Here is a 22537-nt window from a genome sequence, read left to right as displayed (position 1 = left end):
TGTTTTCTGTCTAAAAGCAGAAGACGTAGCTGAGACAGAGCCTGAGGGTCTGGAGAACCAGCCCTGGTTCATCATCACCCCTCGGCTGCAGAGCCCAGAAATAAAGTGACCCACATCCAGAGAGTCTGCTGAGACACTAACCTGGAACTGTTATGTCCAGCCTTCAGCCTGAAGACGCTGATGGACACTCCCTCACCTCCCATTCACGTCCGGTCCACGCAGACGAGATTAAAATGTTTGACCCGTCCTTCCTTTTAGAGCTGCTTTGTCCACGTCCCTCTGGTTCTCTGTTGTCCACCAGCGGGACGGGCCCATAAAAACAGACAGAATACACAAATATCTCAGAATCCAGAGCAGATTAAAAATGTTCTGTCCTTTTTCAATCAAACTTACTGACGATGCTGACGTGTGTCTGAGTGGAAGATAAAACCTGAGCTTTACCGACAATCAGGAACTCACCTCATTAATCTGCGATTATTAATCTACGTCTTACATCTGTTAATGTAGCTGATATCGTTTCTGTCCCTCATTCATGTCAACGTAGGATTCTGACTCTGATACATCGACAGAGACAAGTTGAGTCACCACCAGGACTCCACAAACTCTCCACCCAGAAACGTCATCCAGAATCTTTTAAAAGGCTCTCATTACTAATGAACAGACATCACTGATTCATGTGATCATTTCTACTAGTGGTTGAATGAATGAGTTAAACTCCTCTTCCTCAGATCAGCCCTGTTGAGTAGGTGGTCTTTAATGTGACCCAGGACTCATTGTGTGTTCACACTACCAAAGGAAGGAGGTCACATGTGTCCCAGACCACCTCCACATGTGGACTGACACCAGATCAGTGTTCACACCTGGACTCTAGAGACCAGATCAGTGTTCACACCTGGACCTGTTTAACCTGGACTCTAGAGACCAGATCAGTGTTCACACCTGGACCTGTTTAACCTGGACTCTAGAGGCCAGATCAGTGTTCACACCTGGACCTGTTTAACCTGGACTCTAGAGACCAGATCAGTGTTCACACCTGGACCTGTTTAACCTGGACTCTAGAGACCAGATCAGTGTTCACACCTGGACCTGTTTAACCTGGACTCTAGAGACCAGATCAGTGTTCACACCTGGACCTGTTTAACCTGGACACTAGTGACCAGATCAGTGTTCACACCTTGACCTGTTTAACCTGGACTCTAGAGACCAGATCAGTGTTCACACCTGGACCTGTTTAACCTGGACTCTAGAGACCAGATCAGCGTTCACACCTGGACCCGTTTAACCTGGACACTAGAGACCAGATCAGCGTTCACACCTGGACCCGTTTAACCTGGACACTAGAGACCAGATCAGCGTTCACACCTGGACCCGTTTAACCTGGACTCTAGAGACCAGATCAGCGTTCACACCTGGACCCGTTTAACCTGGACTCTAGAGACCAGATCAGTGTTCACACCTGGACCTGTTTAACCTGGACTCTAGAGACCAGATCAGTGTTCACACCTGGACCTGTTTAACCTGGACTCTAGAGACCAGATCAGTGTTCACACCTGGACCTGTTTAACCTGGACACTAGTGACCAGATCAGTGTTCACACCTGGACCTGTTTAACCTGGACTCTAGAGACCAGATCAGTGTTCACACCTGGACCTGTTTAACCTGGACACTAGAGACCAGATCAGCGTTCACACCTGGACCCGTTTAACCTGGACACTAGAGACCAGATCAGCGTTCACACCTGGACCCGTTTAACCTGGACTCTAGAGACCAGATCAGCGTTCACACCTGGACCCGTTTAACCTGGACTCTAGAGACCAGATCAGCGTTCACACCTGGACCTGTTTAACCTGGACTCTGGAGACCAGATCAGTCAGAATTCATGTTAATTCATGTTGCTTTATTTTAATTAATGTTAATTAATGTTAATTAGAGGTGAGGTCTGGTCTCTGACGTCCAGTCGGGGGTGTGTGTTTCCTCTCATCATTTATTCATGAAGCATGTCGAGTGTTTTCACGGCTGCTATGTTGAGGAGGTGGAGCTGTGAAACAAGAGAGGGAGGGAGAAGGAGGAGGGAGGAGGAGGGAGGAAGAGGGAGGAGGAGGAGGAGGGAGGAAGAGGGAGGAGGAGGAGGAGGGAGGAAGAGGGAGGAGGGGGGAGGAGGAGGGAGGAGGCTGGAACATTGCCAGTGTTTCCCGGCAACAACAGCAGTGAGAAGCAGGAATCCAGTCGCTCTTCATTCACTCGTTTATTTCCTCCTCTTGTCTCCGTCCTTTAGTCCTCCTCCTCCTCTGCTGCCGATTCCTTTCATCCCCCTCTCTCTCTTCCTCTCTCTCTCTCTCTCTCTCTCTCTCTCCCTCTCTCTTGCTCCTGGAGTTAGAGGAAGAGGAGGAGGAGGGTGGAGAGCAGCAGCATTGCGATACTGCAGGAACAGACTGAGCAGAGGAGAGAATGAACGTCTGAGAGAAACAGAAGTAAAACAGAAAAGAGACGCGATGAGGAGGATGAAAGGAAGGGTTGAGTTATAGAGGAAAAGAGGAAGAGGAGGAGAGGAAGCCGACGATGGACGGAGAACAGATGGAGGTGGAGGTGTGCTACAGGGATGGAGGGATGAACGGATGAGTACATGAACTAAATGTGAATCTGGAGAAACTCAAAGAGGAAGACTGAAAGTTTGTGAAGGACGGAGGGATGAGGAGGATGAGGAGGATGAGGAGGATGAAGTCATGAAACCTGTTGGAGTCATCTGGTTTAGATTCCATCAGGACCGGAGCAGGCTGAGTTTAAATGGATTCTCTGAGGACGTTGGTCAAACTTCTTCAATCCAGGAAATCAAGAAAGAAATCATCTGAGTAAAGGTCGGGATGGTGAGGAGGACGCTTCTTCATCTGATGGACCACAGAGTCCTCTCTCTTCATGGTGGAGACGTTTGGACCGGACCTCTGAGCAGATAATGGACCAGAAGGATCAGTGAGTAGGTTCACAGCTTCTCCAACACTTAGTCTGAGACCGACTGGAGACAGAATCCATCAGGTTCTATCAGGTTCTAACAGGTTCTAACAGGTTCTAACCTCACACAGGAGGGTAGTGAGACTCGTAGAGGCAGGAGAAGAATTATGGAGCTTAAATCAGTTCATTATTAACACCCTGACTGATCTGGTCTCTAGAGTCCAGGTTAAACAGGTCCAGGTGTGAACACTGATCTGGTCTCTAGAGTCCAGGTTAAACAGGTCCAGGTGTGAACACTGATCTGGTCTCTACAGTCCACGTTAAACAGGTCCAGGTGTGAACACTGATCTGGTCTCCAGTGTCCAGGTTAAACAGATCCAGGTGTGAACACTGATCTGGTCTCTAGAGTCCAGGTTAAACAGGTCCAGGTGTGAACACTGATCTGGTCTCTAGTGTCCAGGTTAAACAGGTCCAGGTGTGAACACTGATCTGGTCTCTAGTGTCCAGGTTAAACAGGTCCAGGTGTGAACACTGATCTGGTCTCTAGAGTCCAGGTTAAACAGGTCCAGGTGTGAACACTGATCTGGTCTCTAGAGTCCAGGTTAAACAGGTCCAGGTGTGAACACTGATCTGGTCTCTAGAGTCCAGGTTAAACAGGTCCAGGTGTGAACACTGATCTGGTCTCTAGTGTCCAGGTTAAACATGTCCAGGTGTGAACACTGATCTGGGGTCAGTCCACATGTGGAGGTGGTCTGGGCCACGTTGGTGGTGTGAACACACAGTGAGTCCCGGGTCACGTTAGAGACCCTCTGACTGATTGGATGGAGACTTTTCTCTTCTAATGATCTGAGTCTCCACCAATAAATCCTCAGAGCTCTTCTTCTTCTCCTTCTTCTTCTTCTCTCTGTCATTGGAGGTTCTTCGTGTCTCTGATTTTCTTCTTCGTGTTAAAGAATCGGAGTCTTTTTTTTTTCTATCTTCAGGGCGGCTCAGAAGCTCAGTCTGTCCCGTAGCAAGAAGTCCCAGCCAGAGCCCCCCTCCCCCCCAGATGAGGCCCCGGGGCCCCTGCTGTATACGGGGGGCTTCAGCGGAGCCCTGCAGCTCTCCCCGCCGGCCGTCCCGCCATGCCTCCTCCGGGCCGGGTCAAAGGTCAAGGACACGCCAGGGATGGGGAAGGTAAGGTGCCACCTGGGGGGGCGGGGCTTTGTTTCCTGCACCTTGTTAAAAGTTTAAAAGTTTTAGTGTATTTAAATGATCTCATTCATTCATTCATTCATTCATTCATCTTCTAACTGAACTGACTTTAATTATGGAAACTGAAAAGAAATAAAAAGTCAGATCTCTGAACCAGCAGCTGTTAACGAGTCAACGAGTCCAGCTGTTAACGAGTCCAGCTGTTAACGAGTCAACGAGTCCAGCTGTTAACGAGTCAACGAGTCCAGCTGTTAACGAGTCAACGAGTCCAGCTGTTAACGAGTCCAGCTGTTAACGAGTCAACGAGTCCAGCTGTTAATGAGTCCAGTAAATTAAAAGACGTCTGTTCTCTCTCTCTGGGCGAGAGAGCTTCAGGAACAAAAGAGAAAAAGACTCACCTGGTTACCGTGGTAACAGCAGCTGGTTTAACAGCTGAGCATGCTCAGTGAGCACCTACAATGTAAACTCTGTCTGGCTGTAAACGTGACCTCTGAGACGACGGCTGCAGGTCAGAGGTCAGAGGTCAGAGGTGAAGACTTGATCAGAGCGTCCCATTAAGGACATGTGGTGTCCTTAAATAAGGCTGAGACCAGAGGATGGACCACAGCTCTGACTGTAGGACACTGGTCCTCATTTACTGTGGACTTCCTGTCTGTCTGATGTAACTTCCTGTCTGTCCGATGTAATTTCCTGTCTGTCTGATGTAACTTCCTGTCTGCGTGCAGGTCAGAGTGATGGTCCGGATCTGTTCGGTCCAGAGCAGCGAGTCCTCAGAGTCCATGTCCTTCCTAAGGGTGGACAGCAGAAAGAAGCAGCTAACTCTGAGCGAGACGTCGACCGTTGGACTCGCCGCCGCCGCCGCTCAGAGACGATCCTCGGCTCCGAAGACCTTCACCTTCGACGCTGTCTTCTCACAGGACACCTCCCAGGTGAGACATCAAGAGAGGACAAAACAAAACCAGGACGAGATTTGGAACAACACACTGAGCCTGAGACCTCCTCCTGGTTGTCTGATTTAACTTCCTGGTTGTCTGATTTAACTTCCTGTTTGTCTGATTTCACTTCCTGGTTGTCTGATTTAACTTCCTGGTTGTCTGATTTAACTTCCTGGTTGTCTCATTTAACTTCCTGTTTGTCTCATTTAACTTCCTGGTTGTCTGATTTAACTTCCTGGTTGTCTCATTTAACTTCCTGGTTGTCTCATTTAACTTCCTGTTTGTCTCATTTAACTTCCTGTTTGTCTGATTTCACTTCCTGGTTGTCTCATTTAACTTCCTGGTTGTCTCATTTAACTTCCTGGTTGTCTCATTTAACTTCCTGTTTGTCTCATTTAACTTCCTGGTTGTCTGATTTAACTTCCTGGTTGTCTCATTTAACTTCCTGGTTGTCTGATCATTGTGGAGCTGGAGGAGACATCATCTGGTTCTATGATGATCATTAGAACCTGAAACATGCTGCATCGTATTAATGTGTAAATACTGTCCATGGTGGCTAAGCTAGGCTAAGCTAAGCTAAGCTAGGCTAAGCTAAGCTAAGCTACATGCTAGTCAAACAGACGTTGTATTTGTTGATCTTGCCTATGTCTCTGGATTCGTATATGTACGACTCTACCTGAGGACAGTGTGTGTCCCGTGCTGTGCTGTGATTGGTGGATCCTGACTGGCTCTCTCCTGATAGGCTGAGGTTTGCTCGGGGACGGTGGCGGAGGTCATCCAGTCGGTGGTGAACGGAGCCGACGGCTGCATCTTCTGCTTCGGACACGCCAACCTGGGTAACCACACAACTCACCACCACCCTCACGCCTTCATTCTGACAAGTCACAGCGCTGATATGTTGGCTCCGCCCCCCCATCCCAGGTAAAACCTACACCATGATCGGTCGGGACTGCTCCACCCAGAGTCTGGGCGTGGCTCCGACGGCCGTCTCCTGGCTCTTTAAGGTGATCGAGGAACGCAGAGAAAAGGCCGCCGCTCGTTTCTCCGTCCGAGTGTCGGCCGTGGAGATCTCCGGCCGCGAGGAGACGCTCACCGACCTCCTGGCTGAACTGTCCTCCTCAGCTGGGGGCCACCAGGAGGCCCCGGGACCCCCGGTGTCCCTGAGAGAAGATCCCATCTGTGGATCCCAGGTAGAGAATGATCTGTTGAATCTGTCCCGTTTCAATTCAGCTCAGTGAGACGGAAGTAGAACTGATCAGACTTTCAAACTAAAATAATATTTCTGGGACATTCGAGTATTGCTCCTGGTTTTTCTTCCTCCTCCCTGACCTCCTCTTCACCACGGGGACTTCATCACAGTCCACAGCCGTCCAATTAGTCCTGACCTCCCTTCTTCTTATTCAGGGTTTTATCTCCCCAGACTCCTCCTGTCCTCCTCCTTTAATCTGCTCCCACTTTAATTCTCCTTCTGTTCTCTATCAAACCTCCGTCTCTCCTACTTTAACTTTTTTAAGTTAAGTTTCATTTCAGCTTAATTACACAAAATCAGGATGTCACAGCAACATGTGAACAATTAGCTTCAGTTATTCAATGAATGACAGCTGACAGCATCAAATGTCACATACATACAGACTGTGAACGTAAATACATGATGGTGACAGTCCTTCAGTTCCTCCTTGTGTCCAGTATCTGCTGTGACCTCCTTGTAACTAAATGTTTCTGGTAACAGCTGATCAGTGGTCTACAGCAGCTTGGAGGAATTTTAGCCCATTCCTCTCTCTCCATCAGCTTCAGAACCAGACGGAGCTTCGGGCGAGCACCGCTGAGCGAGCGGCGTTTTTCCTGGACGCCGCCTTGGCAGCGAGGAGGAGCAGCCGGACGCCGGACGACCAGGAGGCCCGGAGGAACTCGCACTTCCTGTTTACGCTGCACCTCTACCAGGAGAGGCTGGACAAGAGCAGCAAGGCAGCCGGTCAGTGTCCGGGGTCGTTCTGTACGAGGCCAACCACAAACGTCCAATCACAGCGCTGCATACTGTCACATGATCATGAGTTAAAAGTCTGAACAGGTTCATCCACGTTAGCCACCGCTAGCCGTGAGTCTCTGGTCCAAACATGTAGCTGCTAATTAGCTTCAGTTAGCTTCATTTAGCTGCAGAGACGCTAACGCTGCCTCCAGCAGGTCGACCTGTCATTAGTGCGTCCTGCAGCGCTCAGCACTTCCTGAATGTTGCTGATGTTTCAGGCCGGCGTTAATCTGAATTAATGATCTGAACGTATTTAAATGAATTCATGTTTGGATAAATACATAAATACATTTATATCTTCATGTTCTCCACAAACATTAAACGTGACTTTGATCTGGACTCTGAGCTGGAGGTGAGATGAACTACTGGCTGATTAACTAATAAATTCTAATTAAAACTTTTATTTCTATTTTTTTTAAGCCGAGTTTTTGGTCTGGATGTTGATTTCTCATCCAGACCAGAGTCCATTGACATCTTATCAGATTTAAAGGAGGTCCATGTTCAGCTGCCCCGGTGTTGATCCTTGCTGGTGGTCCTGATCCGTCTCTCTGTGTCTCAGTGTCTGGTCGAAGTCGTCTCCACCTCCTGGATCTGGGCAGCTGTGAGACGGACATCAGCCGGACCAGAGAGGGAGGCGGAGGTCAGTGTCTGTCTCTGTCGGCGCTGGGAAACGTCATCCTGGCCCTGGCCAACGGTGCCAAGCACGTCCCCTACAGGTAGGAGTCCCAACCCTTCCACCATCGGACCTCTAATTATATGACGACTGATGGTCCGAGGACTTTCTGGTGTTTCAAGTTTGGTTTTAAACATTGAAATTAAAACCAAATCAAACCAAACAAGAGTTGATCTGATTTTCATTTTTAAAAACAAAAACTCAAAAAGCTAAACCAGCGATTTTACCTTTGGTCTGTTAACACATGAAACCAGGAACCAGAGAGAGAAGTAAAGGAGGAACCAGTGGTTATTAGATTCATATAAAAGGAGACCACTTCCTGCTTCAGTCCAGGGGAACAACACTAGCTTTAAATCATCAAATCCAACGTTTCCTCTGGGACTCGTTGGTGTCTTCAAGCCTTCATCTAAAGCTCTTTACTGACTCTGGAGCTCTGGTCACAGGTCACATCCTCTTCAGTATTTCTCTACTGACGTAAACACTGATTCAGAAATCTGCATAAAACGGTTCAATCAAGTCTGAGGAGTCTTTAAATCCTAATTTATTATATTTTATTTATAAATAAAACTCAGAGTCAGTGTTTCAGTTTTGTCGAGGGTGATCCCTGTGCTGCCGGGCTCCTCCAGGTCCTTCAAAGACTTCATGAACATTTCAGCGCATACAGTTTCACGCGTGGCTTCAAAGCGGCCTTCATTAATGTGAGATGAGAGGCGGCGGCGAGGAGTAACGAACGGTTCCTGGGATCCAGTGGGGGGGCTCTCTAACGAGGGGTTTCTTGATGTATTATTCAGGGACAGCAAGCTCGCCATGCTGCTCAGCGAATCCCTGGGAAACATCAACTGTCAAACCACCATGATCGCCCACGTCTCCGACTCCCCGGCCAGCTACATGGAGACGCTGACCACGGTCCAGCTGGCCGCCCGCATCCACCGCACCAGGAAGAAGAAGTCCAAGGTCCGTCTTTTATTCTCAGGTTATTTCTGACGTAGGTTTCAGGAGCCGGTAGATCTATCAGCTTCAGACATCCATGAGTGTTATTCAAGAAGGATTTTTATTTCCGTCAAAGCTCTCGTTGAACTTTAGTGGAGTTCATTTATTCCACTAAAAGAACAGATTCAGGTCTTTACTGTCAGTGGGAAATCAAATGTATAAAACTTTAACTGAAAAGGGTTTGTATTGGTTCTTGTTACGTCCCTGAGTCGTTGAGCTCTCTGTGGATCTCTGTGGACCACAACCAACAATATTCATAATGACATTCATTAATATCATAAACAAACAGGAAGTATTGCTCCAGAAATGACCTGGTGTGTTATTCTCTTATCTGCAGTACGCTTCCAGCTCATCTGGAGGGGACAGTTCCTGTGAGGAAGGTCCGTCCCGTCGGGCTCCTCATCTTCGACTCTTCCACCCTCGGACCGTGGCCCTCGACCCAGACAGGCCCCCGCTGCTCTCCAGCGACCCCGACTATTCCTCCAGCAGTGAACACTCCTGCGACACCGTCATCTACGTCGGGCCGGGAGGGAAGTCCATGTCTGACCGAGAGCTGAGCGACAACGAAGGCCCGCCGTCCTTTGTTCCCATCATTCCCTCCCTGAACAAAAAGCGAGTCAAAGACCGCCCCAGGTCTGACGGCGACCACCTTAAGTGCAACACATTTGCAGAGCTGCAGGAGAGACTGGACTGTATCGATGGCAGCGAAGCGGCCCTTAGTGAACCCACAACGTCTCCACCCAAATCTGAGAGGAAATCCTCAGAAAGCACAGCAACAACATGCACAAACAAACCTGATCAGGAACAGATCCCCTCAGCCGGGGGCCACATGGACGCCTCCAAGAGAACGAGTGCAGACGGGGAGAAACTTTCCAACGCCTCTTTCCCACCAGGTTTTGTTAAGTCCACCACTTCCCAGGACTCAGAGCCTGTGGTGCGAGAGAAGGTCTATCTCAGAGGAGGCGTACCCAAGCCGTCAGCCTCACCGTCTTTACCCAGGACATCCAGGACAGCATTGCAGGATGGACAGGGTCTCAGTAGGACCCCCCCAGTGGGTATGAGTCAACAAGCAACAAGCCGGTACGACATGGAGGTCAGCAACCTCCGAGCATCTCTGTTGGGACGATGCCTGGACGGGGATTTCCTGAGGACCACAGTGACTCTGCAGCAGCCTGTGGAGCTGAACGGGGAGGACGAGCTCGTGTTCACGGTCATAGAGGAACTTCCTCTCGGCCTGGTCCCAGACAACGGTCGCCCCAACCTCCCGAGTGACTTCTCCCGGCAGCCCGGAGGCTCCCGTCCAGTCAGCATCATCAGCAGCATCAACGATGAGTTTGATGCTTACACGTCTCAACGAGGAGCTGAGGGACCTGACGCTGGCTGCCAGGAAAGGATGTTTCCCCAACGAGGCAGAGATCAGTCGTCCGCTGGCTCAGATGAAGTCGGTCATCCTACGAGTCGGACTAAAAACATGGACACAGATCATTCTCCCAGTGTATTTCATAAGCACACATTGTTGCAGCACGGTCTGAAGAGTTCCTTGAACGACAGCGGCGTCTGTTTCTCAGAGCTGGACAGTCGCCCCTCTACCCCAAACAAACCCTCGCTTACCAAGTGCCCTCCCTCCCCCGACTCAACCAAAGACTCTCTCAAGCTGAGAGCCAACACCCTGAACGCTTCTGCCACACACTCCAGTCTTCCCAGGAAAACCAAGCCTACCTCATCTGCAGCTGTGGGCTGCAGCAGACAGGAAGGCAGACATGAGGACTCTTTGCTCCAGGGAAACATTCAGTTTGATCCCAGAGAGGTTGAGTTTCTTTCTGCAGGGAAGCCACCGAGAAGTGGTGCAACTAATGTTTCCTCCAAGAAGTCTGGAGGGAACAGCAACAGCGTACCTCGGCCTCCAAAGGCACAACCGTCCTCTTCAGCCCAGAGGGTTGTGGATGGTTGTGAGAAGTCCAGCAGCAGGAGAGGAGATACACTCGTCAAGCTGCCACGACTCACCCGAGGAGCAACTACTCTGGGAACTGTGTCCACCCCCCAGATGTCTGAATCCAGATGGGGTCATGAGTCTGCCTCAGGGATCGGTACGCTGAGGTTTTCATCCTTAGGAAAAAAGTCAAACGGACAAAAAAGCAGCATGATCTCCAAGTCTGGATCTGGAAACATCTCTCCTCCGGCTCCACCTGTCAGACAGTCAAGCCAAGAACTAAAGACAAGGACTCCAAGTGCCTTTAAGACCAGCAGCGACACTGGAAAGTCCTTGTTCTCTAAAACATCAGCCTCAGAGGAGGAAGTCAGCCTGAGGCTCCGAGCAGATTCATTCAGCCACAGGGTAACCAGTTTAAAAACTGATCAGGGTTCAACCCAAACGTGTTCGAGTCTAAAGACACGAGGAGCCAGAGCTGATGCTTCCAGGTTCTTTGGGAGTCTTATGACTCTGGAGAGATGTGACAGTCCGACTTTAGCTGGGTCCAGACCTGAGGTGTTGAAGGAGAACAGCAGATCCAACAGACCAGCACCAACACTCGGGGTTCCAGCCTCCACCTCCACCTCACCTTCTTCCTCCCACGTTTCTCCTGGAGTTGTTGGAACTACTTGTAAACTGGGGCAGGTTCGAGGTGGCGGTGGCTCCCGAGCAGCAGCCTCTGGTGGACTGAAGGTTCGAACGTTGTCCAGCAGCAGCTCCAAGAACCAAAGCTCTGGGCTGAAACCTCCTGATAACACCAGCCTGCCTCCATCCGGTAAGTCCCCTGCTCGCTCTGGAACAGGACCCAAGGTGGGAAGAGGGACCATCATGGGCACAAAGCAGGCTATTAGCAGGGCAGCTAATAGCCGGGTTAGCGAGCTAGCTGCTGGAAGCCCAAGGAAGCAGCTGAGCAGGGGAGCAACAGGAAGCGATGGCACTGATAGCGGGACCAGCAGCATCAGTGGGTCGCCAGTCAACACGCTGCTGCCGTCGCCTTACAGCAAGATCACGGCGCCTCGAAGGCCCCAGCGCTACAGCAGTGGACACGGCAGCGACAACAGCAGCATCCTCAGCGGGGAGCTGCCTCCCGCCATGGGACGCACCGCCCTGTTCTACCACAGCGGGGGCAGCAGCGGCTACGAGAGCATGATCCGAGACAGCACCTCATCAGCACACGACTCCATGAGTGAGAGCGGAGCGTCCTCCAGCAGAAGCAGAGTTTCTAAATCACCCAAGAAGAGAGGAAACGGTGAGAAACTCGTTATCGTCTGTGGAGTTCTGACACACAGAGTTCACACACACTTCAGACCAGGGTCATAGAGACCAGGGACCACAGAGACCAGGGTCATAGAGACCAGGGACCACAGAGACCAGGGTCATAGAGACCAGGCCCCAGGGTCCATAGAGACCAGGGTCATAGAGACCAGGGTCATAGAGACCAGGCCCCAGGGTCCATAGAGACCAGGGTCATAGAGACCAGGGTCCATAGAGACCAGGGATCACAGAGACCAGGGCCATAGAGACCAGGGACCACAGAGACCAGGGTCATAGAGACCAGGCCCCAGGGTCCATAGAGACCAGGGACCATAGAGTCCAGGGTCACAGAGACCAGGGTCCATAGAGGCCAGGGTCCATAGAGGCCAGGGACCATAGAGACCAGGGTCCATAGAGACCAGGGTCATAGAGACCAGGGACCATAGAGACCAGGGACCATAGAGACCAGGGTCATACAGACCAGGGACCATAGAGACCAGGGTCATACAGACCAGGGACCATAGAGACCAGGGACCATAGAGACCAGGGTCATACAGACCAGGGACCATAGAGACCAGGGACCATAGAGACCAGGGTCATACAGACCAGGGTCCATAGAGACCAGGGACCATAGAGACCAGGGTCATAGAGACCAGGGACCATAGAGACCAGGGACCATAGAGACCAGGGTCATACAGACCAGGGACCATAGAGACCAGGGACCATAGAGACCAGGGTCATACAGACCAGGGTCACAGAGACCAGGGTCATAGAGACCAGGGTCATACAGACCAGGAACCACAGAGACCAGGGGCCACAGGGATCAGGGATCACAGGGACCAGGGTCATAGAGACCAGGCACAACAGAAACCAGGGTCATGGAGACCAGGGTCCATAGAGACCAGGGTCCATAGAGACCAGAGACCATAGAGACCAGGGTCCATAGAGACCAGGGTCATACAGACCAGGGACCATAGAGACCAGGGTCAGGAACATGGACCTGATGGTTCTCCTGATTTATTTGGTGGTTCCATGTTGACTTTTAATTTAGACCAGCGTGCACATGGACACACCATGGACCTAGTTTATTCTCTGGGTGTGACAGTAAGTGGTTTTTTTTATTTGTTCCTTTAAGTCAGATCTTTGTGGGCTCATGCAGAGAAATGTCAGAGTGAATTCTCAAACTTCTTCAACTCCAGACGCTATTTTTAAAATGAGGTTTAAACTCTCAGAATCTGAACTGAGACATTACCATATTTATGTGCTGAGGCTGAGGCTGAAGTTCACTGAAGAGGTGTTCCTTCCTCTCTCAGCTTGACATCAGCGTAGAAACCTGACATTATCTGGGACGATGCAGCGGCGCATGGAAGCAGCTCCGTGTGATCTTCCCTCCATCGCTCTGTGGATCTGGGCTCGTTGCTGCCTCATGAATATTTCATGAAGTCTATTCCCGGTGAACATACCCAGCTCCAATTATCACCTACATCCACTCACTCCTCCTCACTCTGTCACCGGCTCTGTTTAATAAGCAGTGAGGGTTAGCAAGGCTAGCAGGGTTAGCAGGGCTAGCAGGACTAGCAGGACTAGCAGGGTTAGCAGGGCTAGCAGGACTATCAGGGCTAGCAGGACTAGCAGGACTAGCAGGGTTAGCAGGGCTAGCAGGACTATCAGGGTTAGCAGGGCTAGCAGGACTAGCAGGGCTAGCAGGACTATCAGGGTTAGCAAGGCTAGCAGGACTAGCAGGTTTAGCAGGACTAGCAGGACTAGCAGGGTTAGCAGGATTAGCAGGTTTAGCAGGACTAGCAGGGTTAGCAGGGTTAGCAGGACTAGCAGGGCTAGCAGGACTAGCAGGGATAGCAGGACTAGCAGGGTTAGCAGGGTTGGCAGGGCTATCACGGCTAGCAGGGTTAGCGTACGGCCTTGTGGACGTCAGCGTTAAAACTTCAGGATAATAACAAATAATGAGCTGAGTCGGTCTTAGGACGTATGTCTCAGAGGACATCTAGATGGTAGACCATTCACCAGGTTCTCAACATTAATGAACTTAAAAAATAAACATAAAACAATAAAATATAAACACAATCTACAGAAAAACTAAGGTGAGACAAAGACATCTGGACGAGAGGACGTGTCTGGTGGAGAGTTTAGGTTTTTATCACCTGAAGGTCACCTGAGGCTGGTAAAGACCTGATACTCACCTGGACCTGGACCTGGACCTGGATCTAGACCTGGACCTGGATCTAGACCTGGACCTGGATCTAGACCTCGACCTGTCTCCAGCCCATACTTCTCTGATTAGACATCATATCAACACCCTGATAAAAAGACATCTGTTCTGACCACAGACTGCAGAACCAAGATGGCCGCCCAGTCTCCTCCTCTTCCTCTTCCTCTTCCTCCTCATCCCATTGGTCAAACTGAGTTGAGAAGTGGATCCAGGTTCTGGATGAACTCTGCTCCACCTCCACCAGTTACTAACAACATTTAAATCCAGCTCCATCATAAATGCTAACTCCACTCAGCGCTAACGTAGCTAGCTAGCTAATGACAATCTGACTGAACTAAAGTTTAACTTTACGTTGGAGGTCTAACATGGAGGTCTAAGATGGAGGTCTAAGATCCAGATCCAGTTCTCTTTAGAACTCTGGGATCATTCCTCCTCCTCCTCCTCCTCCTCCTCCTGCTGTGAGCCGACCTCAGATAAGAGGATCAGAGTTAACCCGGTCAATCATGGTGCCTCCTTCCTCCTCCCTCCAGGGTTCCTGCGGCGGCGCCTGATCCCGGCCCCCCTGCCGGACTCCTCCTCTCTGGGCAGGAAGGCCGGAGGTCAGTGGGTGGACCGTCCTCCGCTGGGCGGCGTCCTGAAGGAGGCCTTCGAGATCAAGGTGTACGAGATCGACGACGTGGAGCGACTGCAGAGGAGGAAGGAGGTGGTGACGGGGTCAGAGGTGAGGAGGAGGAGGAGGAGGAAGGAGGAGGAGGAGGAGGAGGAAGGAGGAGGAGGAGGAGGTGATCATCATCTTCATCAGTCTGATTAACTCTTCTTCTTCTGTCTCTCTGCAGCCGTTCCAGGACGTTGAGAAGGTGAGTTAACGTGTGAACGAGTTATCGATCGGTCACATGAATGAATGGATGAATGAATGAATGACAGGATGACAGGATTAATGACAGGATGACAGGATGAATGACAGGATGACAGGATGACAGGATGAATGACAGGATTAATGTCTCTGTCTTCACACGTCCTCACCAGATTAGCTCCAGATTAGCCTCACGCTAAATTTACCTGCAGATGACTCAGTGGGAAGTCTCAGCTTAGAGGACGCTGGGTGGACACCGACACTGTCTCTGCCTCTGTCCTCAGGGCCTGCTCTACTTGGACGGACGTCTCAGGGTGATGGAGAAGAGACAGCAGCAGATCAGAGACATGAGGGTGAGACATGAGAGGCTGAAGGACGAGCTGGAGGAGACAAAGAGACGACTGATGATGGAGACGGACAGATGGCGAGGACAGTGTGAGTAGAGATAGACGGATGGACGGATGATTGATCACTGACTGAGGACTCTGTCTCATACCCCCTCCTCTGTGTCCCCCGTCCAGTCGATGTGGACCAGGACCTGGACCAGGAGTCCCAGGAGTACCTGGAGGTTCTGTCTCAGGTGACATCGGAGCTCGAGGACGTCGTCAACATCTGCAAGTCCCGCGTCATGATGGAGACCTGCTTCGACATCGCCGTGACGACCACCGCCATGCAGGGGCCTCAGGACGGGGTGGAGGCGTGAGACGACATGTCCAGCTTCATCCATTCATCCATTCATTGTTCTGTTTATAAACAGTGCCTTTCTATTTATTCTTACTGTTTGTTTATCTGTTGGTTGCCATGGAGACGAACCGTAAACAAACACCGCCTGGCCGTCGTCCAATCAGGAAGCAGTGGCGTGGTTAACTGTGTCATGTGATCAGCTGTAAAATCAGCAGATTTCTGAATGGACTCTGGTACGAAGAGAGACGAGACAAAATGTTTAAGGTTTAAACGTGGTGAGGACAGACGTCCTTAACGTGAGGAGACGTCTTTTAAATGAGAGGAGACATCTTTAAATGTCTTTTAAATGTGAGGAGACGTCTTCTTAACGTGAGGAGAGATGTCCTTAACGTGAAGAGATGTCTTTAAACGTGAAGAGATGTCTTCTTAACGTGAGGAGACGTCTTCAACGGGAGGAGACGTCTTTTAAATGCAAGGAGACGTCTTTAACGTGAAGAGACGTCTTTTAAATGAGAGGAGACGTCTTTTAACGTGAAGAGACGTCTTTTAAACGTGAGGAGACGTCTTTAAATGTCTTTTAAATGTGAAGAGACGTCTTCTTAACGTGAAGAGACGTCTTTTAAACGTGAGGAGACGTCTTTAACGTGAAGAGAGACATCCTTAACGTGAAGAGACGTCTTTTAAACGTGAGGAGATGTCTTTAACGTGAAGAGACGTCCTTAACGTGAAGAGGCGTCTTTAAACGTGAAGAGACGTCTTCTTAACGTGAAGAGATGTCTTCTTAACGTGAGGAGACGTCTTTAACGTGAGGAGACGTCTTTTAAACGTGAGGAGACGTCTTTAACGTGAGGAGACGTCTTTTAAACGTGAGGAGACATCTTTAAATGTCTTTTAAATGTGAAGAGACGTCTTCTTAACGTGAAGAGACGTCTTTTAAACGTGAGGAGACGTCTTTAACGTGAAGAGAGATGTCCTTAACGTGAAGAGACGTCTTTTAAACGTGAGGAGATGTCTTTAATGTGAAGAGACGTCCTTAACGTGAAGAGACGTCTTTAAACGTGAAGAGACGTCTTTATACGTGAAGAGATGTCTTTTAAACGTGAGGAGACGTCTTTAACGAGAGGAGACCTCTTTTAAACGTGAGGAGACGTCTTTAACGGGAAGAGACGTCTTTAACGTGAGGAGACGTCTTTTAAACGTGAGGAGACGTCTTTAACGGGAGGAGACGTCTTTTAAACGTGAGGAGACATCTTTAACGGGAGGAGACGTCTTTAACGGGAAGAGACGTCTTTAACGTGAGGAGACGTCTTTTAAACGTGAGGAGACGTCTTTAACGGGAGGAGACGTCTAACGTGAGGAGACGTCTTTTAAACGTGAGGAGACATCTTTAACGGGAGGAGACGTCTTTAACGTGAGGAGACGTCTTTAACGGGAAGAGACGTCTTTAACGTGAGGAGACGTCTTTAACGGGAAGAGACGTCTTTAACGTGAGGAGACGTCTTTAACGTGAGGAGACGTCTTTTAAACGTGAGGAAACGTCTTTAACGTGAAGAGACGTCTTTAACGTGAGGAGACGTCTTTTAAACGTGAGGAGACGTCTTTAACGGGAAGAGACGTCTTTAACGTGAGGAGACGTCTTTTAAACGTGAGGAGACGTCTTTAACGTGAGGAGACGTCTTTTAAACGTGAGGAGACGTCTTTAACGTGAGGAGACGTCTTTTACAACGTGAAGAAACGTCTTTTAAACGTGAGGAGACGTCTTTAACGTGAGGAGACGTCTTTTACAACGTGAAGAAACGTCTTTTAAACGTGAGGAGACGTCTTTAATGAGAGGAGACCTCTTTTAAACGTGAAGAGACGTCTTTAACGTGAGGAGACGTCTTTTAAACGTGAAGAGATGTCTTTTAAACGTGAGGAGACGTCTTTAACGAGAGGAGACCTCTTTTAAACGTGAAGAGACGTCTTTAACGTGAGGAGACATCTTTTAAACGTGAAGAGATGTCTTTTAAACGTGAGGAGACGTCTTTAACGAGAGGAGACCTCTTTTAAACGTGAGGAGACGTCTTTAACGGGAAGAGACGTCTTTAACGTGAGGAGACGTCTTTTAAACGTGAGGAGACATCTTTAACGGGAGGAGACGTCTTTTAAACGTGAGGAGACGTCTTTAACGGGAGGAGACGTCTTTAAAGCATGAGGAGACATCTTTTAAACGTGAGGAGACGTCTTTAACGTGAGGAGACGTCTTTTAAAGCATGAAGACGTGTTGTCGTTTCTATTTTCTACAGGTTTTTATTTGCTGTAAAGAGTCGAGTTCAGACTGAATAAAGAACTTCAACCATTCATGTTCCTGGACTGAAGCATTCATTCATTCATTCATTCATCAGCTGAACACACCCTGGAGCCAAGATGGCGGCCGTGGGCGGAGTCATGATGATGAGGTTGATGAAAAATTAGTGAATGAATGATGAGTCTATGAATGAATCAGTGACTGCATAAATGAATGAATGAATGAATGAATCAGTGACTGCATAAATGAATGAATGAATGAATGAATGAATCAGTGACTGCATAAATGAATGAATGAATGAATGAATGATGTGTCTATGAATGAATCAGTGACTAAATGAATGAATGAATGAATGAATGATGTGTCTATGAATGAATCAGTGACTAAATGAATGAATGAATGAATGAATGAATGATGTGTCTATGAATGAATCAATGACGGCATAAATGAATGAATGAATGAATGAATGAATTGTCTATGAATGAATCAGTGACTGCATAAATGAATGAATGAATGAATGAATGATGTGTCTATGAATGAATCAGTGACTGCATAAATGAATGAATGAATGAATGATTTGTCTATGAATGAATCAGTGACTGCATAAATGAATGAATGAATGAATGAATGATGTGTCTATGAATGAATCAGTGACTGCATAAATGAATGAATGAATGAATCGGTGACTGCATAAATGAATGAATGAATGAATGAATCGGTGACTGCATAAATGAATGAATGAATGAATGAATGATGTGTCTATGAATGAATCAGTGACTGCATAAATGAATGAATGAATGAATGAATGATGTGTCTATGAATGAATCAGTGACTGCATAAATGAATGAATGAATGAATGAATGATGTGTCTATGAATGAATCAGTGACTGCATAAATGAATGAATGAATGAATGAATGATGTGTCTATGAATGAATCAGTGACTGCATAAATGAATGAATGAATGAATGAATGATGTGTCTATGAATGAATCAGTGACTGCATAAATGAATGAATGAATGAATGAATGATGTGTCTATGAATGAATCAGTGACTGCATAAATAAATGAATGAATGAATGATGTGTCTATGAATGAATCAGTGACTGCATAAATGAATGAGTGAGTGAATGATGTGTCTATGAATGAATCAGTGACTGCATAAATGAATGAATGAATGAATGAATGATGTGTCTATGAATGAATCAGTGACTGCATAAATGAATGAATGAATGAATGAATGAATCAGTGACTGCATAAATGAATGAATGAATGAATGAATGATGTGTCTATGAATGAATCAGTGACTGCATAAATGAATGAATGAATGAATGAATGATGTGTCTATGAATGAATCAGTGACTGCATAAATGAATGAATGAATGAATGAATGATGTGTCTATGAATGAATCAGTGACTGCATAAATAAATGAATGAATGAATGATGTGTCTATGAATGAATCAGTGACTGCATAAATGAATGAGTGAGTGAATGATGTGTCTATGAATGAATCAGTGACTGCATAAATGAATGAATGAATGAATCAATGACGGCATAAATGAATGAATGAATGAATGATGTGTCTATGAATGAATCAGTGACTGCATAAATGAATGAATGAATGAATGAATGAATGATGTGTCTATGAATGAATCGGTGACTGCATAAATGAATGAATGAATGAATGAATGAATGATGTGTCTATGAATGAATCAGTGACTGCATAAATGAATGAATGAATGAATGAGTGAATGATGTGTCTATGAATGAATCAATGACTGCATAAATGAATGAATGAATGAATGATGTGTCTATGAATGAATCAATGACTGCATAAATGAATGAATGAATGAATGATGTGTCTATGAATGAATCAGTGACTGCATAGATGAATGAATGAATGAATGATGTGTCTATGAATGAATCAGTGACTGCATAAATGAATGAATGAATGAATGATGTGTCTATGAATGAATCAATGACTGCATAAATGAATGAATGAATGAATGATGTGTCTATGAATGAATCAGTGACTGCATAGATGAATGAATGAATGAATGATGTGTCTATGAATGAATCAGTGACTGCATAAATGAATGAATGAATGAATCAATGACGGCATAAATGAATGAATGAATGAATGAATGATGTGTCTATGAATGAATCAGTGACTGCATAAATGAATGAATGAATGAATGAATGAATGATGTGTCTATGAATGAATCGGTGACTGCATAAATGAATGAATGAATGAATGAATGAATGATGTGTCTATGAATGAATCAGTGACTGCATAAATTAATGAATGAATGAATGAGTGAATGATGTGTCTATGAATGAATCAATGACTGCATAAATGAATGAATGAATGAATGAATGATGTGTCTATGAATGAATCAGTGACTGCATAAATGAATGAATGAATGAGTGAATGATGTGTCTATGAATGAATCAGTGACTGCATAAATGAATGAATGAATGAATGAATGATGTGTCTATGAATGAATCAGTGACTGCATAAATGAATGAATGAATGAATGAATGAATGATGTGTCTATGAATGAATCAGTGACTGCATAAATGAATGAATGAATGAATGAATGAATGATGTGTCTATGAATGAATCGGTGACTGCATAAATGAATGAATGAATGAATGATGTGTCTATGAATGAATCAATGACTGCATAAATGAATGAATGAATGAATGAATGATGTGTCTATGAATGAATCAGTGACTGCATAAATGAATGAATGAATGAATGAATGAATGAATGATGTGTCTATGAATGAATCAGTGACTGCATAAATGAATGAATGAATGAATGATGTGTCTATGAATGAATCAGTGACTGCATAAATGAATGAATGAATGAATGATGTGTCTATGAATGAATCAGTGACTGCATAAATGAATGAATGAATGAATGAGTGAATGATGTGTCTATGAATGAATCAATGACTGCATAAATGAATGAATGAATGAATGATGTGTCTATGAATGAATCAATGACTGCATAAATGAATGAATGAATGAATGATGTGTCTATGAATGAATCAGTGACTGCATAGATGAATGAATGAATGAATGATGTGTCTATGAATGAATCAGTGACTGCATAAATGAATGAATGAATGAATGATGTGTCTATGAATGAATCAATGACTGCATAAATGAATGAATGAATGAATGATGTGTCTATGAATGAATCAGTGACTGCATAGATGAATGAATGAATGAATGATGTGTCTATGAATGAATCAGTGACTGCATAAATGAATGAATGAATGAATCAATGACGGCATAAATGAATGAATGAATGAATGAATGATGTGTCTATGAATGAATCAGTGACTGCATAAATGAATGAATGAATGAATGAATGAATGATGTGTCTATGAATGAATCGGTGACTGCATAAATGAATGAATGAATGAATGAATGAATGATGTGTCTATGAATGAATCAGTGACTGCATAAATTAATGAATGAATGAATGAGTGAATGATGTGTCTATGAATGAATCAATGACTGCATAAATGAATGAATGAATGAATGATGTGTCTATGAATGAATCAGTGACTGCATAAATGAATGAATGAATGAATGAATGATGTGTCTATGAATGAATCAATGACTGCATAAATGAATGAATGAATGAATGAATGAATGATGTGTCTATGAATGAATCAATGACTGCATAAATGAATGAATGAATGAATGAATGAATGATGTGTCTATGAATGAATCAATGACTGCATAAATGAATGAATGAATGAATGAATGAATGATGTGTCTATGAATGAATCAATGACTGCATAAATTAATGAATGAATGAATGAATGAATGATGTGTCTATGAATGAATCAATGACTGCATAAATGAATGAATGAATGAATGAATGATGTGTCTATGAATGAATCAGTGACTGCATAAATGAATGAATGAATGAATGAATGAATGATGTGTCTATGAATGAATCAGTGACTGCATAAATGAATGAATGAATGAGTGAATGATGTGTCTATGAATGAATCAGTGACTGCATAAATGAATGAATGAATGAATGAATGATGTGTCTATGAATGAATCAGTGACTGCATAAATGAATGAGTGAGTGAATGAATGAATGATGTGTCTATGAATGAATCGGTGACTGCATAAATGAATGAATGAATGAATCAGTGACTGCATAAATGAATGAATGAATGAATGAATGATGTGTCTATGAATGAATCAGTGACTGCATAAATGAATGAATGAATGAATGAATGAATGATGTGTCTATGAATGAATCGGTGACTGCATAAATGAATGAATGAATGAATGATGTGTCTATGAATGAATCAATGACTGCATAAATGAATGAATGAATGAATGAATGATGTGTCTATGAATGAATCAGTGACTGCATAAATGAATGAATGAATGAATGAATGAATGAATGATGTGTCTATGAATGAATCAGTGACTGCATAAATGAATGAATGAATGAATAATG

The 22537-nt window shown here is 46.1% G+C and overlaps 1 protein-coding gene across 1 annotated transcript in view; it reads left to right on the top strand.

Moving 5' to 3' along the window:
* The window catches only part of LOC311509729 (kinesin-like protein KIF26A), a 39590-nt gene extending 23434 nt beyond the window's left edge, over nt 1–16156 (top strand). Inside the window, exons 5-16 of the mRNA XM_084575152.1 lie at nt 3930–4122; nt 4866–5069; nt 5818–5911; nt 5997–6265; nt 6864–7047; nt 7661–7817; nt 8566–8728; nt 9102–11982; nt 14745–14935; nt 15051–15071; nt 15352–15502; nt 15589–16156. Of these exons, the coding sequence (XP_084431278.1) occupies nt 3930–4122; nt 4866–5069; nt 5818–5911; nt 5997–6265; nt 6864–7047; nt 7661–7817; nt 8566–8728; nt 9102–11982; nt 14745–14935; nt 15051–15071; nt 15352–15502; nt 15589–15770 (4690 nt within the window). The 3' untranslated portion in view covers nt 15771–16156. The remainder of the gene's footprint in view (nt 1–3929; nt 4123–4865; nt 5070–5817; nt 5912–5996; nt 6266–6863; nt 7048–7660; nt 7818–8565; nt 8729–9101; nt 11983–14744; nt 14936–15050; nt 15072–15351; nt 15503–15588) is intronic.
* The last annotated feature ends 6381 nt before the right edge of the window (nt 16157–22537 follow it).

The sequence above is a fragment of the Chelon labrosus genome, assembly GCF_963514085.1.
Source record: "Chelon labrosus genome assembly, contig: SCAFFOLD_133, whole genome shotgun sequence".
In the NCBI taxonomy this organism is placed as follows: Eukaryota; Metazoa; Chordata; class Actinopteri; order Mugiliformes; family Mugilidae; genus Chelon; species Chelon labrosus.
The sequence above is the reverse complement of the archived record's forward strand: the minus strand, read 5'-3'. Positions and strand labels throughout refer to the sequence as shown.